This window comes from Montipora foliosa, chromosome 1, assembly GCF_036669935.1.
Source record: "Montipora foliosa isolate CH-2021 chromosome 1, ASM3666993v2, whole genome shotgun sequence".
Taxonomy (NCBI): domain Eukaryota; kingdom Metazoa; phylum Cnidaria; class Anthozoa; order Scleractinia; family Acroporidae; genus Montipora; species Montipora foliosa.
Genome location: NC_090869.1, coordinates 3,946,210 through 3,968,709, shown reverse-complemented (window position 1 = coordinate 3,968,709; position 22,500 = coordinate 3,946,210). Strand labels below are relative to the sequence as shown.

The 22,500-nt window shown below is 37.9% G+C and overlaps 2 protein-coding genes across 2 annotated transcripts in view; one reads left to right on the top strand and one right to left on the bottom strand.

Moving 5' to 3' along the window:
- The first annotated feature begins 4,865 nt into the window (after nt 1-4,865).
- Nucleotides 4,866-6,666, top strand: LOC137974186 (CBY1-interacting BAR domain-containing protein 1-like). Its single transcript, XM_068821077.1, has one exon. It carries the CDS (start codon nt 4,930-4,932, stop codon nt 5,776-5,778), a length of 849 nt encoding a protein of 282 aa, XP_068677178.1. The 5' UTR covers nt 4,866-4,929; the 3' UTR covers nt 5,779-6,666.
- A 5,122-nt stretch (nt 6,667-11,788) lies between these two features.
- Nucleotides 11,789-22,500, bottom strand: part of LOC137997649 (phosphatidylinositol glycan anchor biosynthesis class U protein-like) — a 12,145-nt gene continuing 1,433 nt past the window's right edge. Inside the window, exons 2-12 of the mRNA XM_068843792.1 lie at nt 22,366-22,430; nt 22,080-22,151; nt 19,897-19,959; nt 19,313-19,416; nt 17,966-18,066; nt 17,347-17,444; nt 16,143-16,294; nt 14,682-14,825; nt 14,145-14,269; nt 13,014-13,156; nt 11,789-12,308 (exon numbers count right to left, since the gene is read on the bottom strand). Of these exons, the coding sequence (XP_068699893.1) occupies nt 12,195-12,308; nt 13,014-13,156; nt 14,145-14,269; nt 14,682-14,825; nt 16,143-16,294; nt 17,347-17,444; nt 17,966-18,066; nt 19,313-19,416; nt 19,897-19,959; nt 22,080-22,151; nt 22,366-22,430 (1,181 nt within the window). The 3' untranslated portion in view covers nt 11,789-12,194. The remainder of the gene's footprint in view (nt 12,309-13,013; nt 13,157-14,144; nt 14,270-14,681; nt 14,826-16,142; nt 16,295-17,346; nt 17,445-17,965; nt 18,067-19,312; nt 19,417-19,896; nt 19,960-22,079; nt 22,152-22,365; nt 22,431-22,500) is intronic.

The window sequence follows — 22,500 nt, the reverse complement described above, 5'->3', positions numbered from 1 at the left end:
ATTTTTTCGTCGGTTTTGCCGTTTCTAATACACCCCAATGTCCCCCTTTTTGAGGTTTGTGACTTGACGTCTGTGACGTGTGACGTCACTGTCTTTGCAAAAATCACTTCCGGTCGCCGTCCGTGTTGACATCGTTGAGGTTAGGAAACTATACTTTTTCTATGGTCATGTGATGAGTTTCTCTTTTATGTTATTGTCATGAAGCGTTTTGATGTTCTTCGAATTTTTATTTTACAATAATATACAATAGCAAAAACAATATTGTCCAGATAAACAAAAACAACAATAATGGAAAACTTTCCATCATCCATAAATTGTTATTATCATACATTGGTGTTGCCAGCTGGATTTTGATTGGCTATAAGCACGCAGCTAATTCTTGCTTGCTCTGTTTCTCTTACGTCATACCTACAAACAATAGATTTTATATATGTAGAATTGACGTCATACCTACAGACAATAGTTTTATGCATGCAGAAGTGACGTCACCTAACACACTAACCAGCAGTTTGATCACTTTTGTCATGGCGGAGCTCAGCTCAGGAATATGCATAATAAAACAATTATTGAATTCGGTTTTCGCATGTTAGCGATAATTATCAAGGCCTCAGTTTGTGTTATCCGCCTCAGCCTTCGGCTTCTGCAGATAACACAAACTTTGGCCTTGATAATTATCGCTAACATGCTCAACCTCACCCAATAATTGTTAATTGTTATTGTTGTTGTTATATTTTCTTCTTCACTTCCTTCTCGAGAAAATTGTCCAAATTCATTAAACAACTCGAATAATGATCACAAAACTTTCTGTCATGGAGAAATTGTTGTTGTTGTTGTTGCACTTAAGAACCGATTTTATTGGTTATTTTTTATGACAAGCTTCATGCATTATATCAGTTGAACAGAAATGAAAACCCTCTCGTCTTTGAACAACTCACTAACGAAGAAATCCAGGAATTTCTCCCCAAAGCAAAAGCATCACTAATATACAGTGGCAAAAATACTATTGTCCAGACCAAACAAAAACAAAAATGATACAAAACTCTTTTCTATCATCCACAAATTGTTGTTGTTGTTGTTATATTCTCTTCTTAACTTTTGGAAAAAAAATATTCTCCAAAGTGATTAAGTCCTAACAGTTTTTCAAATATTTTGTAACTGACGATGATGTTTGTAACATCGAAACATGTTTTCGAAATTAAAAAATGTCATAACTTTCTTAAAGATAACAACTGGAATAATGATAAACGAACTTTGTCGTCGAGAAATTGTTGTTGTTGTTGTATTTTTGAAGCACTTCACAATCTACCAAAAAAAAGCACTCGTGTACTGTATTCAACTCCGATACTATAGTTTCACTTGCCAATTGTAATGCTTATGTTCTGGTTAGATACACAGTCTTCAGTAACACTAGACACTAGGCCTCGCCTCGACCCAAGCCCCCACTTGCTTTTCACACGCAGTTCTTTTCGTTTTCTCGACTATCTGAGAGCCTGGAACAGGCTACAATAACATCTGGGCAGCACTCGTTTTACCTATTAGGTACACTAGTAAGCTGATTGAAATTCATTGAGAGCATTGAAGCATTGGACCGAATTGAAAGCAGTGAATCAATTGAGGGCAAATCGTCTTAAGTTTACTATCGTAAATAGAATTCGCGTGCTTTCCGAGTTTTCCCGAATTGTGGGTGAATCATATTCATGCTTAGCTGAGGTAATCATGGTGTTAACAGCACTGCTCTGGATTACATAACATTCTCTCTTGTACGAAAAACAACTTCTAGTTTCTAAAGAAACTGTGGTGCTGCGTCGGTGGAACATGAAAATTTGGTTTTATCAAACGAGTTGACAAAGGTTGAATTATTCGATCTTTATCAGCTCGTTTGATAAAACCCAATTTTTATGATTCTCTCTTGAAGATCACCATTTGCGCTCCAGTGCCCTCCTCATATTCTTTTCCGTGTACTAATGTACATTAGCATACCAGGGCCCTCGTGGGCGAAGAACAAAGAGACGCATCGTTTCAGGAGCGTAGTTTAATCAACTGAGAGGGTGATTTCAAAACAGAATGATATAAAATACATGAGAGTTGGAGATAATCGCAGTTATAAGCAGCAACTTTAGGGGTTAGAAGAAAGCCTGAAAAATCCGCAAGCTTGAACGGGGATTGAAACGGCCAATGCGGACCGGGGTGCAATTTTTGCACTGTACCGCTCCATCAACTCAGGCCCTGTTTACAAGAAGGGAGGGTAACCCTACTGCTAGGATTACCCTGGTAGACGAGTCAAAGATAGCCCGAGCTTCCAAGCAAAAATGTGCCGGTAAGGTTACCCTATCACCTCTGGCGCTAGGGTAACCCTCCCTTCTTGTAAACAGGGCTTTAGCTATCAAGCCAACTGGGAGCTGATCACTTGTGAGTTCGACTAATATCCCGTAAGAGAGGGACAAATGTATGATACCCCGCAAAAGGTGAACGAATGACTAAGGTCAATTAGTCGAACTCACAAGTGAACAGCGGCTCCAAGTTGGCTTGACAGCTCAGTTGATGGAGCAATGCAGCGCAGTCTCGCCCTATGTAAAGGAAGCCTGGTGGCCCTCGGATTCCAGATCCCAGCCCATAAATTCCGGATCCCGAGTCACGGAGATCCGATTCCGAACTCGTAGGTTCCACCGAAATGCATCGTGGATTCCTTTGAAATCTGTGGATTCTGGATTCCATAGAAAAGATTCCGAATTCCACCCTCTGGAGCCCCACATTTGCTGGATTCCCGATTCCAGATTCCTTCACATCGGGCAAGCAGTCGCATACCGGTCCGGGATTCGAGCCCCGTTCAAGTCTTTTATATTGTATTTCAATTTCTGCAGTTCAAATATACGTTTGTTTCTAAACAGTCTTACACATGGCGTTTGTAAGCATTCTTACACACGTTTGTAGAAACAGTCTTAACTGCAACGGCTTTGGTAAGCTGTCTTACAAGTGGCCTTACAAAAGCCGCCAAAGTACAACACTACAAGTTGAGAATTATCAATTCAACAGTAATTCTCACACTCTTTAATTATTCACGCAGCTCTTACCCAACCAGAGCACCTTATTCTGGTCAGGTGGATGGGTTTAGAAACCCAATGAAAAAAGAGTTGAAAACCACGGCGCGTTTGGTAATAATGCGCCGATCAAATCGAAACTTCAACTTCGGGCATTTGACTATCTTCTGTGCCCGGGGAGTGGGGAATTTGACCCTTGCCTGCGTGGGGTGGGGAAAATTAAACCGGAAATGTCAGGTTTCAAATGAATTTTTTTTCGGGCGCCGAAGTTGCTAACAGCTAAAAACAAGTGTTTGGACGAGATGGAAGAGTTTAAAGGAAGCATTTGTGAGCGATTGGCTTACAAAAAAGGTCTTCAAAAGGTCTTTATCAAAGACAAGGTGAGCGCACGACGATTGTTCTTTAGTAAATGTAACGGTACAGTTATCAAACTCCCCAAAACAGAAAGGGCCATTCTTTTTCCAAATTCAAATTCTCGCTCAAAGGGGGCGACCTCGTCTTTTGGTTCGCTTTCAACCTTGCAGTGTACACTTTCGACCTAAAATGGCACAAACTTTGCCAGGAAATTCCCAGTTCTACGGCGTACTAATTCACTATCCACCCCTGCATTTAACAAACTAGACGCACACGTTACCTCGGAATAGCGCCGGTCACACACTTTTCCTCTTCTTCGCTAGTTTTAGGAGGTCTAAGTTTGCCTTGCGAAGCAACGTTTTTGCGCAGAACTGACAAACAGCAACGTGTTTGTTGTGTTTTTTTTCTGTTCTAAAGGTGTTCTGCGGCTCTGTTTCTAAGCTGGGCAAGGTTCGTCCCCAGATTCTTTGACCTTTGACAGGAAGTCAGGGTTGATAGCGATTCAGTTCGGCAGCCACTTGCCGTGTCCGGAAATGGGGTAAATAGCTCTTCATTTTTATGGTAGCAGATAATTCTTTTTCACGGACATAAGAAGCAAATTCACATTTCACAAAACAAAAAACGCTTCAATCACGCTTCACATTAATTAATAAAATCACGATGCAAGAAAAAAGAAATTGTCGTTTCACGAGAAATAGAAGGGTCCGATCAAGGCTCACGATAATACCCTATAGATCGTTTTCACGTGACGTCATCATTTTCTAAAATCCAAAACTAAAGAGCCACGAAAGTTTTTATCCTCATCAGGCATAAGAGGCGGTAAATTTGTATCCATTTGCAATTTTAAAGCTTAATAGCGTGCTTCGTTTGGAAACCAGAGCATTTTGAATTTCTGAGTTATAGCGGTGCGTGACACTAGGCGACGATCAAGTTTATTGAGAAATATATATTTATCTCATGGTTTTGAGCCTTTTTAGAATTTAAAGCATTAGAAAAAGTGCTTAAGTAAATAGCTGTCTGTTCAGTACAGATGATCACTCGCCTAGATAGCCAAAGTAAGTAACAGATGTTGACACTATTTTCCGGCCGCCATATTGGTGCACATATGTGCACCAACATGGCGTTTTCATACTGGGCTCTGCCCCCACTCGCTTTTCACACGCAGTTCTTTTCGTTTTCTCGACTATCTGAGAGCCTGGAACAGGCTATAAATTTCTGCGAAACATTTCGACGAATATCTGAAGTTTGGGGAAACGCACGGGCCTAAAACTTGGCGAAGTGTCTTCTTCATTTATCTTCTACAACATCACGAATTCTTGACTTTTTCCACTGGATGGTTTTCGATATATTTTTTAATTGCGTGACAGTGAAAACGATCTATACCCCCCTCAAGCAACTGGCGTTTGTTACACAAGAGTTCGTGTCACACGTAACGCAAGAGATATTTTATTGAATGCAAATTTCGTTGTTTAGCCGTTGCTGTCTCTTGCATTGTCAAAATAATTTGAATAAACAAAAGAGACCACGCGACAATAAAATGGCTCGCCTTAACAGAGACGACAGAAATTTCACAGGATCATTACCTGATCTGAAAGCCTCCGTAAAGGCGACAGAGCATCAAACGAAAGTTGTAGACAGAAAAATAGTCATTGTGGAAACTCATTTTCCCAAGATAGCGGCCATGCTTCAACGTTACGCCGTAGGAACAGCGAAATTAAGGGACAAAGGCGATGAACTTGCCAAAACAATAACTGCTTACGCCGAGGAGGAGTCTCCGTCAATGAAACAAGGTCTTACGAGTTTGTCTGAGTGTTTGTCCGCCATTCAGGATCAAAGAGATTTAGAAGTCAGTCGAATAGAGGGAAAACTTGTTCAAGGGTTTACAGTTTACGATACTAAATGCAAACAAGCAAGAAACGACGTTAAAGTGAGTTCTTCGCTGTTTACACGAGAGGTCAAGTCGTTCGAAAGCCTCGAGAAAGTGCAAACGAAATCCACTGACCGCACACGGATCGCAAAAGCACAGACCGAGTTTCAAAAGGCCTCTGGTGAGGCCAATCGGTCCATGCGAGTTCTTCGTGAGCAAATGAACGAATTTGAGAGTCAAAAAATCCGGGATGTAAAGCAGATTTTAACCGAATTTGTAATCGGCGAAATGGAGATGTTGGCTCGTTCAATGGAACTTTATACCAAAGCTTACCAAGGGTTGATAAGCGTAAACGAGGAAGCCGATTTGGGCGAATTCAACAACTCCATGACCTTTAAACCTCAGCAGTGGGGTTCACTACCCGTTTTATCGGGACGCCACGGGAAAGGTCCCTCATTGGAAAATGTGTTGGAGGAAGTTGAAGACGAAAGTGATGTGGATCTGAATCGAACTATGTAATACTGAGTAACGCTGGATGAACTTTAACCCCCGCAAGTATGGAATTGTTCAAGTTCAAGGATAACAGGAATAAAATTTTTAAAACTTGGAAGAAACTCAGTGTATAAATGTGAGGTCAATGCAAACAGTAGCAAACCAAGTTAAGATCTGAATGCATTGAAATCTGTTGACTGAGGGTTTATGGAATGCCGTTTGTATCAAAAATATTTCTTGCCATATATAAAACTTAACATTAAATATATAAAACTTATTGCTCTTTAAATAAAACATCTTAGCTTATACATAAAACTTGCTACAAAATATAAAACTTGTCACGTCGTATATAAAACATGTTTGAAAATGTGAAACTTGTCACGCCTTATATAAAACTTGTTTGAAAATGATGAATGGTATATGAAATGAATCATAACTGCGAAGATCATAGCTTCACTTGATTGTTTGAAAATATTAAACTTGTCACGCCATATATAAAACTTGTTGCAATAAAACTTGTCAAGCAATACGCCCATTGGAACCCAGTACCCCGCCAAAGTTAAGTTTTATAAGTTTTATATATGACAAGAAGTATTTATAATACAAACGGCATTCCATATTAGGTTTTCACAAAGGTATAAGGTCATTAAATTTTAACATAACAAGATACGCACAGATGTAAATATGCTAACCTTAATGAAAACGTGAGATATTTAAGTCAACAAATAAAATACAATTAATATTACATCGAAATTTAAATCAAATTTTAAATCAAATTTTATTGTAACAACACATAAGACGGGTAGACGCAAAAACGCATATTTGGGTAATTAAATTTATTTAACTGCATTTTCGGTAAATGCTATATACTTATTTAGCGGTAGAATTTTATTAAAATCAGTCTGAAAATTTCTCGAAATATAGTTACCTTTCTTGTGGATGTTTTTGTCAGTAATCATGGTTCTTTCTAACAGGAGTTTTGCAACAGTTTTGCAGTTTTCATTGTTTTCAATTGAGTGGAATTTATTGAGCCGTAAACTTTTTGTAGCCAATCACAGTAGACGCAGATAATCAAATGAGCCAATCACAGCGGAAAACATATACGGGCAGCCGGCGCTAAAGCGCGGAAAAGCGCCTGCAATCAACTTACCATCGATTCTGTGAGGCACAAGAATTTATAGCCAGTCACCTAAAAAGGGTACTTACCTAAAATTACCTTCCAAAAATGTTTCTGTGTTTAGTTGACAATTCACATGTTTAACCTTGTCTATTGGAAAAAAAACAGTGTTCCGTGAAATCTGCAAATCAGAGATGCCAATTTGGCATCAGTTAAAACACGAGGTTTCCAAAACGCATTCCATCGCCAACGGAAAAGCCTTTCTGTCTGATTAGTTCATTTCCTCTTGTCCAGAAAACAATCAAACAGGCCTATTATCTTCTTTTAATTCTAAGACATTTATCTCAATATTGCTTTTAAGTACTTGCATTAACAGTAAAGATGAGAGAAACCACGTTATCCGTGACAGCAACACCAAAGAGGGGGTTAAGATCACGTTTCACATAAACTAAATCGGGCTTTTCGCGTTTCACGCGCTAAAAAACCGCATTTCTCGAACAACGGACAAAAATTTGGCAATTTCACGGAGGCGAGAACAGCTTAATAACTGAGGCCTTAACCTTAACTCTTATGGCCACAAAACAGCCCTAAATGACGTTCTTATGATACGTCCCGATCGTGTTCTCGGAGCCTCCAACTTCTTGACTCGATTCCTAGGCACTAACCTTTTCATCCTCTTCTGGTTCTTCTCTTTGTGCACTTGGTTTCTTTATCCAAAACATAGAAATTGAGTATGATGGTCACTGGACATGTGATTTCCAAGACTTCCGAACCCTCCGCCATATTGAAACTGTTCCCACAAGACCCTGGGTATGGTCGTCCAAATGTTTCAATATTCGCTAAATTCTATTCGCTGTCGCTAAACCGCATTCGCTGTCGCAAAAACTCATTCGCTGTTGCAAATTTTCCTTCGCTAGTACTGAATTAACTTAACTTGCATTTGCTAAAATGAAAACATAATATTCGCTGACATTTAACAGTATTCGTCGGGTTTCGACAAAACACTGACCCCCGGTTAACTGACCCCCTTACTGACCCCCCTACTGACCCCCTAAAAAATCAATGGGAAAATGAATACTGCTTACTTAAGCCTCAAAATCCCTTTTTAAACAGCATTGTTCAACAGTATTTAAGTCTAAGCTCCCATTTTAAAAAGGTTAGTTTTCGATTATTGTTGTGATGGCCGATTACTTCATGTAAGCTAACCTTTTTAAAATGGGTGCTTAGACTTAAATATTGCTGAACAATGCTGTTTAAAAAGGGTTTTTGAGGCTTAAGTAAGCAGTATTCATTTTCCCATTGATTTTATAGGAGGTCAGTAGGGGGGTCAGTAGGGGGGTCAGTTGACCGGGGGTCAGTGTTTTGTTGAAACCCGTATTCGTCATTACTACATCAACTTCGCTGTTGCAAAATATTGTTAGAAACCTCCAAGGCCGACCCTCACGCAATTCGTTTCCAGGCCGTCTTGCTGTTCGTACGTGTTTTGTCATTTTCTGCACGCAGTGAAGCGGTTAATTTTTAGCGACAGCGAATGAAATTTAGCCACAGCGAATGACATTTAGCGATAGCGAATGCAAATTTAGCGATAGCGAATGAGTCTTAGCGACAGCCAAGGAGTCTTAGCGACAGCGAATGAGTTTTAGCGACAGCGAATAGAATTTAGCGAATATTGAAACATTTGGACGACCATACCTGGGAACAGGTTCATCCCCAGATTCTTTGACCTTTGATAGGAAGTCAGGGTCGATAACGATTCAGTACGGCAGCCACTAGCTGTATCCGGAAATGGGGTAGATAGCTCTTCATTTTTATGGTAGCAGATAATTCTTTTTCAGGGACATAAGCAAATTCACATTTCACAAAACAAAAAACGCTTCAATCACGCTTCACATTAATTAATAAAATCATGATTCACAATGCAAGAAAAAAGAAAATTATCGTTCCACGAGAAATAACAGGGTCCGATCACGGCTCACGAAAGTACCCTATAACCCCCTCACCAAATCCATCTGAGGTATTTTGGTTGAGTTTGCGGGACGAGATAAGGGGACCGAATAAATCGTTTACAACCAAAACAGATTAGAAGATGGATCATTTGAAAAAGGTTGTAAATATTTGATATTTCATATTTTTAATCATTAATTAGAATCGAAGAAACATTCAGTACACTCAGAACAGTTAGGTTTCGTCCGTCGCAAATAACTTTCGGTGAAAGATAATATCCATTTGTGGAGCTCAAGAAATAAAAGTTTGGAAAGTAACACATATTGTCCGTTTATTACCAAATGGATCCGGAAATGTTGATTTTTAATGTCAATGGAAGTAGAAACAACATGGAGGACAGCCGTGATGCTGACATCGTGCGAATGGCAATGACACAAGTGGAGAGAACTTTGAAAGACCTTGGAATAAGGGCTTCTGAAGGTTACACGATTGGATATGAATTGGGATACGTCAAGGGTATAGTGGAGCATGTTCTCAAGACAATACCAGAGTCACAAGACAAGGAAGCGTACATGAAGGGATACGTAAGCGGTTACATTCAAGGATTGCTTTACTCGTTTACAAAAGGCCAAAACGATAAGAATGGTGGCGAATTGGAACAACATTCGTTATCGATAAAACGGGAGTAAACATTAAAAAGACTCAGGAGAAACAGCTGCTACTTTACGAGGAATTTTTCCTTGACAAGTGTCATTGGCAATGTTCATATGCTCATGTGTATGAACAAGTTTTCTTTGACGATTTTTGCCTTTACAAGTCTTACTTGCTGGTGTGAACGAATTAACAAGTTTTTTTAACGACTTCTTTGACAAGTTTTCAGCTCTGTTTGTACTGAAGAAAGAAATATTAAAGAAATATGCACTACTCAGTGCCCGCAGTTAGCAAAAGCTAGTCGAGGCGCTAGGCGAGCACTGTTTACATATATATTTTAAATTACAAAAAGATTAATAAGGACAAGAGATTCAAATTCTACATAAATTACAAGCACAAACACAACAAGCTGAAGACTTATAATTTTCTTACAAGGCCTTATAATTTCGCTCATTAGGAGATACTCCACTGACAAGTGAACTCGTGTGGGGTTACACAGAGTAAAATCCACGAATGACACTCACAAGACGCAAAAAGGTAGATGTGACATACGTAGCTGGCCCTCAAGGGATCCCCCGTTGACGAGTGTTAACCCTCTCGCCCCCAGGGGGCCGAGTTCCTTATAAGGAATCTTTTTATGATGTCATCATTTACATTCTGTTTTATTACCAAACAAGTTTGCTCACAAAAGGCACCATGCTAATTACAAATTGATTTCAAAAGGTACAAGAACTTGTTGAACATAGTTAAATCTCCAATTTTAAAGGGGCTATGTCACGTTCGTTATTTTAGGGCGTTTAGAGGAATTTTTTAGTTCATTACAAAGTTTAAAACTCGAAAATGGTAATGTGGAATCCCTTTACTGATAAAAATATCGTTACATCACAAACAAATTTCGAATTTTCAAAGAAACATTGCTCAGAGATTATCCGGTGTATCTAGTTCAAGTTTTATAACAATAATCATAATCTAATCATATCTAGTTCAAGTTTTATAACAATAATCATAATAATAATAATAATAATAATAATAATAATAATAATAATAATAATAATAATAATAATTATTATTATTATTATTATTATTATTATCATGAATAATGCCAACTTTATTCATTCACTTCAATGAAAGGGAAGAATACCAGAGATAATCCCTATCGAGGGTATCCGTCCGCAGTTGGATGTAATTAACTGAGAGTCGATTTTGATGAGGGAAGAAAACTAGAGTACCCGGAGAAAAACTTTTGGGAGTCAAATTGAGATCGACTGAAACTCGGCCCACATACGACAGTGGGGCCGGGTCGCAGAGGTAGAAGGCATGGTTGATAACCGCAAAGCCGCCCTGAGATGGCTCATCACGCAATACACTTTCAATGTTCAGTACTTTAATATCTGCTGACTGATTAGAAAACACTAGCCTTGTACTAATGTGGCAAGAAATGTAAACAACGAATCCCCAGTTGACAACGTCCTCGTTGCTTATAAGCGCATTTAAGTGACAGATGTCATCCTCCCACTTATGTGGACAATTTAAGATATCTGTTTACAAACATTGACGTCAAATTTCTTTTGATATTCAAATTTGCCAACCACCGAGCAAAAGAACCCTTTGTTTTGGCATCCAATAAGGCTCTGGTTGGCACATTAATAGGGAGCTTAAGAATGCACGTTTTTGAGACGTGGACGGCAACCGGAAGTGAGCTGTTTTCCCTTTTAACTTGTGTTCACACAACCACATTTACATTGCTCTATATTAGAGAAGATTAGTACAAAAATCTGGGAGACACCACTGTTCTGGCACACGAGACGTTCTCTTCCGGTCGCCGTCCGCGTCTCAAAAACGCGCGTGCTTAAGCTCCCTAATATCAATAGGTAACCACTGCGATGCCGGTACAATGCTCTACCAACTTAGCTATGAAGCCACTCATTTGGGAGCAGGTCGATTTGTTGGGCTCATGTGTTCCCGTAAATGAGTCGATAAATGTATAGACGAATGACGGACAATTTAAGCAACTGCCTGGCTTCAGGCGGGGATTCAACGGGGGAGCAGGGGTGGCGCACCCCTCCGAGAGGTTTTTTCTCCGGGTACTCTCCAGAAAAACCAACATTGCCAAATTCCAATTCGATTCGGAATGCACGGACACATGTTGAACGAGCTCCTGAGCGCTCTTAAAGTGTACCGTGGATAAACAAACAAATTATTATTATTATTATTATTATTATTATTATCATTATCATTATCATTATCATTATTATTATTATTATTATTATTATTATTATTATTATTGTCATTAATATTCGAATCCATGACGGTGCACCGGCATCGCAGAGGTGAGATGGTACTTTTTAATTTACGTTCAAATTACAACCCGAACTTCAAAAGTACATTCATTTCATTCGCATTTAAGAGCATCAACAGGGAAAGAGCGTTACATTAGTAACACACGTTGTTTCCTTAGTGCCATTACGAATCTGAACCTGATAACATTTCGAACACGTCTCCCAAAAACCCTAAAAATGGTCTTCCGGGAACTATTTTGGATTTCATGCCAAAATTCTCTTTTCAATCGTCTCTATCCCAGCTCATGACATGTATCAGAGCTAACCAACTGCATTTCATTTTCAAAGCCAAGAGCCATATTTCCTATCAATTGGTGTGGCTGTCGCACTTGTTTCTTACACGCCGTTTCTCCACGTCTAACAATTTCCGTCAGAAATTCAAGTTCCCTTATTCACCGCAAAATGACCACACCAGGCTCGCCTTGCATGATGGGTGGGTATATCCCATGGTAAAGATCATATTCACGACGAAGAAACGCGAATAACACATCCGACATGAGTAGGATCTGCAAGTAAATGCAAATGATCGGCGATAAGTTCGCACTTTAAAGCATCAATTGAAAGCCTGTGTCAATCAAAACTTAGTTATGATTGACGCAGGCCGTAGCGTTTTGTTGTCAGAGGTTACCACATGGATTTCCAACAATATAATTCCAACTTCGCAAAAAGTTTTAGTTTTCGATGTATGACTTGCCACGCTCAAGTGGAAGTTAAGGTGCTTTCTTTGAATTACGAAAAAGAGCACGAGAACAGCTCTGACAGAATGATCCTTCAACGAGCTGAAGTTTTCGCCAAATCTGTCATTCGAGGAAGAAAACAACGAGGAAGTTGTGTGAGGGTCTTGGTTGAAAATACAGTAGACCAGTCGGAAAAATGAGGTATCCTATGGTAACGAAAACGCCACAAAAAAAAATTGTATCATTGGTTGAAAGAGGAAATAATCGGGTGTGAAAGTTACAGACTTGACAAAGTTCATTAATATCACTACTACTAAAATAACTGACGAAGCCTTCGTGGATGATAAGGCGTTGATCACTGACTGGATTTCTTCACTACGCTCTGTTAATATCCCACTCGGGCCTTCTTCTCGAGTGCGTTCTAAACAAAACAAAGACACTACAAGCTTCTGGCTTTAAACTTGACTATCTCCCCAGTGTTTTGATTTTTTAAGCTTAAGCGGCGTGGACCTTGATTCACGCGAATTATGTTACCTGAGCTGTCGAGTATGCGAGTGTTGTAGCAAAGAAGAAATTAGCGTTGGCACTGCCCGCGTAAATCCATAAATGCCAGAAGACTGGGGCCAGAAATGAGCTACAGAGAAGCATACACGATACCAGAAAGGTGTTCCTCAGATCTGCAAAACGAAAGAAAGTGGCTGTCACTTGATTTCTTTTATGTCGTAGCTCGGTATTGATTTCCAAACAATTTCTTGCATGTCCTCATTTCTTTGCTGTCTGATATTAATCTTGATAATAAGACAAAGTGTAAGGTGATATTGGTCTTCATTGTCGATCTTAATGGTGATAATGGCGTGAAGTACTACACTCCGGACACTATAAATATTTAAAGAAATTGTTAAGAAAGAAACGGGGGAAAAATTAGCCTATTATTGTTGATGAAGTTGATGCTGAAGCGGATGTTTGCGTTTATCGTGATGCTGAGAATGACGAAGACAAACAATATTACAGTATCAACTGATTTAAGCGACGGAGATCAAATAACTGCGATTTAAAAACGAAATTATGGCTTTTAAGCGGAAGGAAAATACAGCGAACCCCAAAAATAATATTTTAGAGCTGAGTAGGATGGCGCAGTGCTGAGAGCACTCGCCTCCCACCAATGTGGCCTGGGTTCGATTCCCAGACTCGGCGTCATATGTGGGTTGAGTTTGTTGGTTCTCTACTGTGCACCGAGAGGTTTTCTCCGGGTACTCCGGTTTCCCCTCTCCTCAAAAACCAACATTTGACTTGATTTGCATTGATTGTTAATTTCAGTTGACAGTGTCCCCAATTAGCGCTCCAGCGTTAGAACGACTAGACACTTAAATAAAGTTCCAAGTCCCTTTCCTTTTTTCCAGCAACTAAACTCTCAAAGCCCAATTTCATGACGTAAACAGGAGAATTAATGGGAAACAAAGGTTTTAACTACGTTTTATTCTTCGGAAGCATTACTGTGTTTAGAAATCCAAAATTTGTTTGAAAGTGTAAATGAGATTTTGATCTGTAAGCATTTATTCCTTGTGGATTTTTTGACATCCACTGCAATTGAGTTTATTGCAGTTAAGTGGCTTAATAAAACACTCTATTGTTTAATAACATCAGAAGGCAATTTTTTTCTCTTACAGGGAAACACGTGCACCCACAGCGCAAGAAGGGCAAACGACAATGCGGAATCACCCAAAGCTGGATAGGACTTCATAACAGCCATCACAGAAGACATCATACAGGCAAGTAATGTGGGGTTTTTCCTGTGTGAAAATGGATGTAATTCATTATTTTAAATAGTCAAAGACATACAACAACAGGGCATTTTAGCTGACAGAGACTTCATAAATTTAAATTATTTTACTCTGCATGGAACGTGAATTCAATAAGCAAGAGTGCTGAAAAGAGAAGACTTATCTCTATCTTTCTATCTCGATCGCTTTCTCTGTCACACACAATAAATCACATTTGCTCATGCAGATTAAAATACATTTTTTTGCTTCATGTTTTGCACATGGTCTGCCAAAACTAGCAAGTTTGAGTCTTTACTGCTTTCAAATGCAGGTGAGGTATCTTGAGAATTTTAGCAAGTTATTGTAAATAAACGTTTACAGGTTAACGTTAAGTTAACGAAGTCTCGTGATCTGCAAGAAAAGATAAGAAAGACAACCATACCTCAACTTGATAGTCAAGGGAATGCAGTAGATAAAGGCATTCAATTGAAAAACCCAAAGAAAAAAATTCCGAAAATGGTCGAACATCTCAGTGAAGAAATACCAAAACAGGCCCATGTTAGGTGTAAGATCCGACACCTGAAGACTGAAAGAAACTAATGTTGGTGAGTCGTATATGAATGAATATTGTGGAAAACAATAGTGGAACTTCATTTAGCCTGCACAGACGATGGTTTGGTGAATTTTGACTTTTCAAAAATTATTGATTGAATGTAATGACCGTGCAAAAAACTGGACTGAAGTCAACTGAGAAAGCGATTGGCGAGAGGGTGATGAAAAGGAGGGGCTTTTTTCACAATTTATGAGTCAACCAGGAACGATATTTCCCCAGTTCGCTAGTGAATGGGGTTTCGAAAAAATCTTGTGGGGTTGATTGTTGACGGTTTCTCGCTGCTTACCTCGCCCCCTCCCTCCCTCTTCGCTTTCTCTTTTGACTTCAGTCTCGATACAGTCTAGGTTTTTGTGCAGCCATTACATTCAAATTTTTACCAACCCCTATGAAAAGAAGCATCTAAAATAATTATTATTCGCCAGAGTGCCTGCTACACGGCTAAACTTCTTGAACACTGACAAAAATGGGTGAAATCCCTAAAGGGATAGGTGACTTTCATGTTGCATCATCACAACAATTCTGGTTGACAAAAACAAAAAATCTGTCAATTTGCTTCTTTTGTTTGTCCACCAGGATTTGTCCCATTGTTATAAATCTGTGTCCCTCGGCCTCTGCTTTTTTCACCTCAGTGTGAGGCCTTGGACAAAAAAGCAGCAGCGTCGTTCTTAATCAATAATACTGCCACTTGAAAACATAAATAATTGTATGATAGACATGATTACGCCATCAGGTGAAAGGCCACCCACTTATTGTTTACGACACTGAAGAAGTGTTGAAACAGTAAACATAATAATAATAATTTAATAATAATAATAATAATAATAATAATAATAATAATAATTTCACGGCAGCAGATCTACAAAGTACATGTAGCTCTACATCTGCCAAGCTTACTTATTACATTTATTACAAAAAGCTCCAGTTGGTGATATAAACAGGACTTGGATTTCAAAATAGCACCTTTGGATTCCAACCACTCATCCACACTGCCCTTATCCTATTGTCCCCTGGGAGTAAGACTTTACTACAGACAATATTATTTCACTCGTCAATGGGGTGCAGTTCAGGAGTCAATGGATTAACAACCTCTACCCTCCCCTCCAAAACTACAGTATGTCTCCTTTTACCCATTGACTCCTGGGAATAACACTCTATAGATTTTACTCTGTCTAACGCCAGATGATTTCACTCGTCAATGGAGGGCAGTACTGGCGTCAATGGGTCTGTATTCTACCTGCACTCAAAAACTACATGTATGTCTCCTTTAAATGACATTGCAGTTTAACTCACATAAATCCATGGGTAGCTATGAGGAAGTCCCAGGAATTGAACATTTGATATGACAATACCAACAAGAACGCTGTCCACATGACAAAAGAACCAATAATACTCAAGGCAAAAACAACAACCTTCCTGTTGAATTCAAGCTCAACAGACCGAACCTGCAACACAAGAAAACAGTGGAGTGTCAAACTATATAATGATATTACAAAAGCAAGGTATACCCGTAAAGCTTACAATACAATAGCATGCTTTTTCTTGAAAATCATCAAAATAAAAATACTGCATTTGTGTAGAAATGACCTCTACTTAGAAAAAAGGTCAAAGGTTAAATCTCCTTCTACTCCTCCTCTGTATTATGAACAGGGTAGAACTAAGAGAAAGAGAGGCTGGAAAGGTGCAGAAACCCCTCCTTTCTTAGCCTGTGAGCACTCTTGTCTTGGATACATAAATTTGTTTTTAACATTATTATTTGCACATATGTTTATCAGTGATTTCAATATTGGCAGCCAACAAAAAGTGCTGGCTTCTCCACTCAGAGAAGTATGCTACAGTATTTTCTTTCTTCTACATGCTACAGTATTTTCTTTCTTCAATCAATCAAACCACTCCAAAAAACACATGGCTATCTGCGGCCTTTCCCTACATCTAGGTACGACGGAAAGCCGCAAGAATCTGGAACAAAAATTCATCTTTCAAATCGGCACCCTTAATCCTCACGGTATTAACGAACGCTTTTCATTTAACTAATATATTCCTATTTTTCACGTTGCCATGTTACCACCAATAGCGTAGCTCCTACTCTACTATAAAAACTACACGTAACCCATAATCCCTCGATTCGCTCTGACGAAGGGCTAACGCTCGAAACGTCAGCTTTTAGAATCTCTGTACGGTGGCCAATTTACATTATCAACTCCGTTGATAAAACCAAATGTTTGTTTACTATAGACAGATTCGTTTAAACATAAGATCAGCATCCATTTTGACATTATTGCAGTCCTTATTGCAAACCAACCGCCAACTTCAAATGTTAATGAAATCCCAGGCTGGTTTATCTAAGATCATCTAAACAGACTGTAAAAAGTCGACGTTGGACCACTAACAAAACCAATAGCCCACGAAAAAGAATCAAGACTTCAAAATTCAAAATGTGTTCAAAACACTCAAGAATGAAATGATAGGTTTACGTCCTGATCAATCTATAAAGTACCTTAATTAGTATAAGTACTACTGGAGGTAACAAAGTGATAGGATACAGAGAATGGTAAGCCCCAAGAGCAACGCCAAGCGTACTGAGAAGAACACTTCCTGAAAAAGGAACAGAGAACGTCTGTGAACACTCTGACTTTTTAATCCTTTTCTCAATGCCTGCTGTCCAAAAAAACATTAATATTAATCATTCCACTAATATATATATTTAAAAAATTAAATTAATTAAAGATTTTTTTTATGATGGTCATGGGATAAAATGGGCAAATTTCAGGTTCCTTGCTACTGGACAAGTGGGAAGAGATGTCAACCGATATTCAGCAGTTCCTCCTGTGTTGTCCTATTAGTCAACATACTCATTCCCTGTTCCTCCTTGTATGTCTATTATCCTTTTTAATTTATTCTTATTCATTGTCTCTAAGTATGAAAATCAGACATTTTCCCATAAATTTTCGAAAGTTTCCAAGAGTTTTCAAATTATTAAAAGAATTAATACGTGAATCATTTGAAGAATTTGTCTGAAAACCTGCCAAACATGATCTTTCTACATGTACCGGTATTTCTAGAAATGATTCAGCCCCAATGAAAAGTTTAAAAATTACCTATTGATAGCAACCAACCTTTCATGGCGTAGAACAATGCTATTGTGACTGATAAATTTGTGAACACCAAAGTAGAATGTGCTACACATGAGCCAATGGTATAAGGATTCAACAAATAACTAGAAAGGAGTTAAAAAAACACAAATTTCAATCTAACTGTAACTATATCCATTCTTTGATTAAGTTGACTGAAACTTACACAATGCAAATATTTAAAAAAAAATTCTTGGGGGAAGGGTGGAAGGCACGTCAGGCAGATTGGTTCAGTGTCTGGGCACCCCACTTGGGAGACGCAGTTCCTGAGTTCAAGAGCTACCCTAACAACTAGCCAGAGGTATTCTCGATATTCCCTGTTTTCAAAATGTTGGCTATGCTAGCCTTGTCAATAGTCTACTGGCCTAGGTGCCCTAAGTTGGAATTCCTGACTGCATTGCATTGTGCTGGTATTTTGTAACATTGACTCTGAAAGGCCCTGTTGGGACAAACCAATAGAGTGTTTATGGGAGTATGTGTTGTGGTCTGCTTTCACATGCTTTACCACATTATGACAGAAACAGCAATGGGTCATGATTTTTTTCGGGATAAGGATCGTACACTACATTTATTTGCGTTGCACGAAGCACACAGGCCATACATGTACGGGGAAAAAAGAGGATATGTAACTTACAGTACAGACTGAGAAAACAAGGTTAGAAAGACATTAAGTAATGATCCGTGTAAGGTGGATAGCAATTTCCTTTGTTATGCGGAAACGGGGCTTTCCCCACATAGGAATGTTATCATTTTTACACAGAGAATGCATAAACCTACAGGAAAGCCGTTAACACAATAAAATTCATTTACAGCCCACTTTGAAAGGGTGTTTTTTTGTGTTAAAAGATTTTGACCAATCACAAGAGTTGAAAACAAAAGCCAAGAAACGTTTACAATTTTACATGTTCCCCACATACGATTTCAGTGGAATTCATTTAAACTGAGACCAGATGAAAGATGAAAGATGGTTGGAAAGTAAGGATGAATATAATACTGCTTTTATGAAGTCTTGTTAACAATCAGAAGTAAGTTGCTATCGTTCTTATCTGGACCGTTTCTTAAATATCTCTGAGGTAATTAGGTGCACAGGAAAGAAACTTAAGTTGAAGTCAAGCAGAATGTTCAGCTGCCACAAATGATTGGTACATGTATGTATGAAAATCTGAAAAACTGATAAATCTTATTGGCTTTTTGAAATAGATGCTTGCATGATTCAAACTAGAGGGTCGTACTGTAGAAGACTGCCCATTAAATTAGCCAATCACAGTGCACATACCATCTGAGAGACATGATAAAAGACATGTAGTAGCCCACTAAACACGCAAAACTTACATGGATGAAACTAACAAGGGTACGTCATTTAAACTTTCTTCCTTGATCAGGACAGTTTCTGCGGTTGTGGCATAGTGCTTTAAGTGTTTTGTCTGCTCTTCTTGCTGCCAAGGGGGAAAAAAACAAACTGAGTATACAAAGGCATGTATTCTCCAGAACATTTCAACAAAATTTCAAAATAATGGACTCATCCAAGGTTTCAAGTAGCATTAAGCAACTGAGGGCATAGCTATCCTTGAAGCCTGGCTAAAGAATTATTGACAGTTCATTGAGCAATTTTACTGTTCAGTTGCGGAATTGTTTTGATCAAGAGTTGGTGTAAAAATACTTCTACACAAAGTACACAAAACAATGAAAAACCATTATCATAGAACTCAAGGGTTGTAGTAATAAAATTTATAGAAGACACTTGTAATGACTACAGGACTGGATTACCCTTCGGGACATCCCAAAAAGTAAAGAATACATGTACCTAACTTTTCCTTCAATAATTATTGCAATTGGTTGCTTTCATGGTAACAAAATATTTTTTAATAATTTTTTCAGCTCTAAGATATAATCATCAATGAGTATGACATCATTACCAGCATATTACAGTGAAGAACAGCAAGCTTGTAAAGAAGCCAACCAATAAGGAGATCACCTACCTAAAAATACCACTATTGTTAGTAAGATCAAATAAGTAATGATCTCACTTGTTAAATGAATTGAAAGAAAATTAAGCCCTGGTCACATGCTCCAACATTATTGCATTCAACTAAAAATAATGTTCAACATTCAGCACTCAAAAAAAAACTCTATCCAATACTCACCAACCCGAAAATGTTAGATGAATGTCATACAATATGGGTTGCTAAATTCGTTGACACAATTTGCCAAAAAATGTTGAAACATTTAAAAGGGCCTTTAAATAAGGATTTTAAAAATGACATGAAGGAATGTTTCTCACCTTTTCCTGGTCAACAATAAAATATCCAGAAAATTAGGTGGTTTCAAAAGAATTTGAGCTCTCTTCAATACAGGTGCAATACGGTAAAAACCCGCGTATAAGAACCTAGGTTTTTCCAAGTTAGCCTAGACAGGTTCTTTTACATGTATAAATGGTATTCAGTGTAAAATTAGACTAACTAGGTTCTTTAATAATTAGGTTCTTAACTTTTGTTCAAGAAATAAAGCTGAATTTTTAAATGATCTGGTGTTTAATGTTCAAAAACAGTATTTTTGGAGTCTTCGTTAAGCAAAATACTATACTATTTTAATCTGATTCTGTTACAATCAAACCTATAGTACTGTAACCTTCAATATAATTGTCTTTTAATCTTGCATACACAACAACATAACCTGATAAAATGTCAAAGTTTCTCTTTAAAAATGTCCACTGATAGAGGATTGTAATTTGTATTAATCTCATACAATGTCTGGCAATATATTCTAGCAAAAATATTGCATTTATTTTAAAAAGCATTTTAAAAGCCTAAATAAGGTAAGGATCTAGCCCTTGGGGTCGGATTTTGTCATCGGTCGGATTTTGTCAAAGGTTCATCCTATTCATCTCTGTTTAATAATTGTATTCAAAAAGGGCAAGTTTTATGTAACCATGCTATAGTGTTTAGAGTATTATTGCATACAGATTGTGTTATATACTTTCTTTTTTTTTTTTTTTTGAGAAAATTTCTTAATTCTATATACTGTACCGGGTATATATTTTTTTTGAAAATAAATAAGAACCTGTTTTAGGATTTTAGCCTAAAATGGTTCTTATGAAAAGGGTGCTTAAAAATGAAATTTTAGCCTAACAGGTTCTTAAATGTTAGGTTCTTATACGCAGGTTTTTACTGTACACGTCTTACTCTATCAAATAAAGGACAAAGCCTCATCTGTTCCTAGTAGGTTACTTTTGGTAGGCTAAGCCTTACTGTGTATGACTTTGTGTTTCTGTGACACAATATTTTTTGTTAAATGCTCATAAAATGAGGATTGTAGAAGAAATGAAAGAACCATCTGCAGCCACTGCTTGAACTTTTCTTTGTACATGCGATGATCATTCCTTCATGTCACATTATTTTGATGTTAAAATATAAACCAAATCTCTTTTTAATCAATTGACAATAGAAAAAGAAAGACTAAACCCATTGACTCCTGAACCATCTACCATTGACAAGTAAAACTGCCTGGCGTGCGAAAGAGTAAAATCTATCAAGTCTCACTTCCTGGAGTCAATGGGTTAAACAATAATTATTTCATATCAAGAGAACTGAAAACAAACAATTTAACAAATTCATGTCAGTTTTTCATGTCAGTTTTTCATGTCTGTGTCTGTCCTGTTATTTATCATGAATTTTGTCATAACATTGTCAAAGTAGCTGTGGATCCATGAGGCGATAGCCGAGTGGATCTGCAGACTACATGTACTTTGACAATGTTATGACAAAATTCATTGTCAATAACAGGACAAATGCATGAAAAACTGACATCAATTAATACAATAACAAAAAAGGAGAGCAATCAAAATTAAGTCAAAAAACGAGAAGAACGTGGGACAAAAATGCGAGAAACTTCAATCTGACGTAAGCAATTTCACGTCATTATCGCATAAAGTATAAATTTATGTGTCTGTCTGCTTATTGACAATAAAAATTAGCCAATGAGCATGCGAGAATTTTGCAGTCATTGTAAAAAATGTATTATACATAGACAAAGAAATAAACAAGGACAAGATCCCAAGACAATCTGATTCCATTGTAAATGATTTCAAAAAAACACGCACCACAAATAAAAGCGGGAAGAGTAACTCAGACACTTGCTGTAGTCCAAGGAAAACTGCCAACACCAAGGGACTCTTAAAAGAAGAAATTCCGGAACATAGTTTATTACAAATGAAATTCTACAGTAATTTTTAAAAAATGCATAAGATACAATAATGCAATTTATTAATTACTTAGAGCAACCTGCAAACAGGATTTTCCACATCATATTACTGTAATATTCTCATCCACGTCTTCATGAGTCTTTCAAATGTCTCGAGTTTTTCAAGCTGTACAATGTATCCTTACCTCATGTACAACATCTCCAGAGTATGGTGATACTCCATTTTCAACAAGATAGAGGCCTTCTTGGACTAAAACAAGAAAATGTGTGTCTCAAGAAATAAATACTAGAATTTTGCCACATGTTATTGATGGAGGACA

What these genes read in the sequence shown, in the direction of transcription:
- LOC137974186 (XM_068821077.1), top strand. Translation starts at nt 4,930, where the DNA reads ATGGCTCGCCTTAACAGAGACGACAGAAATTTCACAGGATCATTACCT.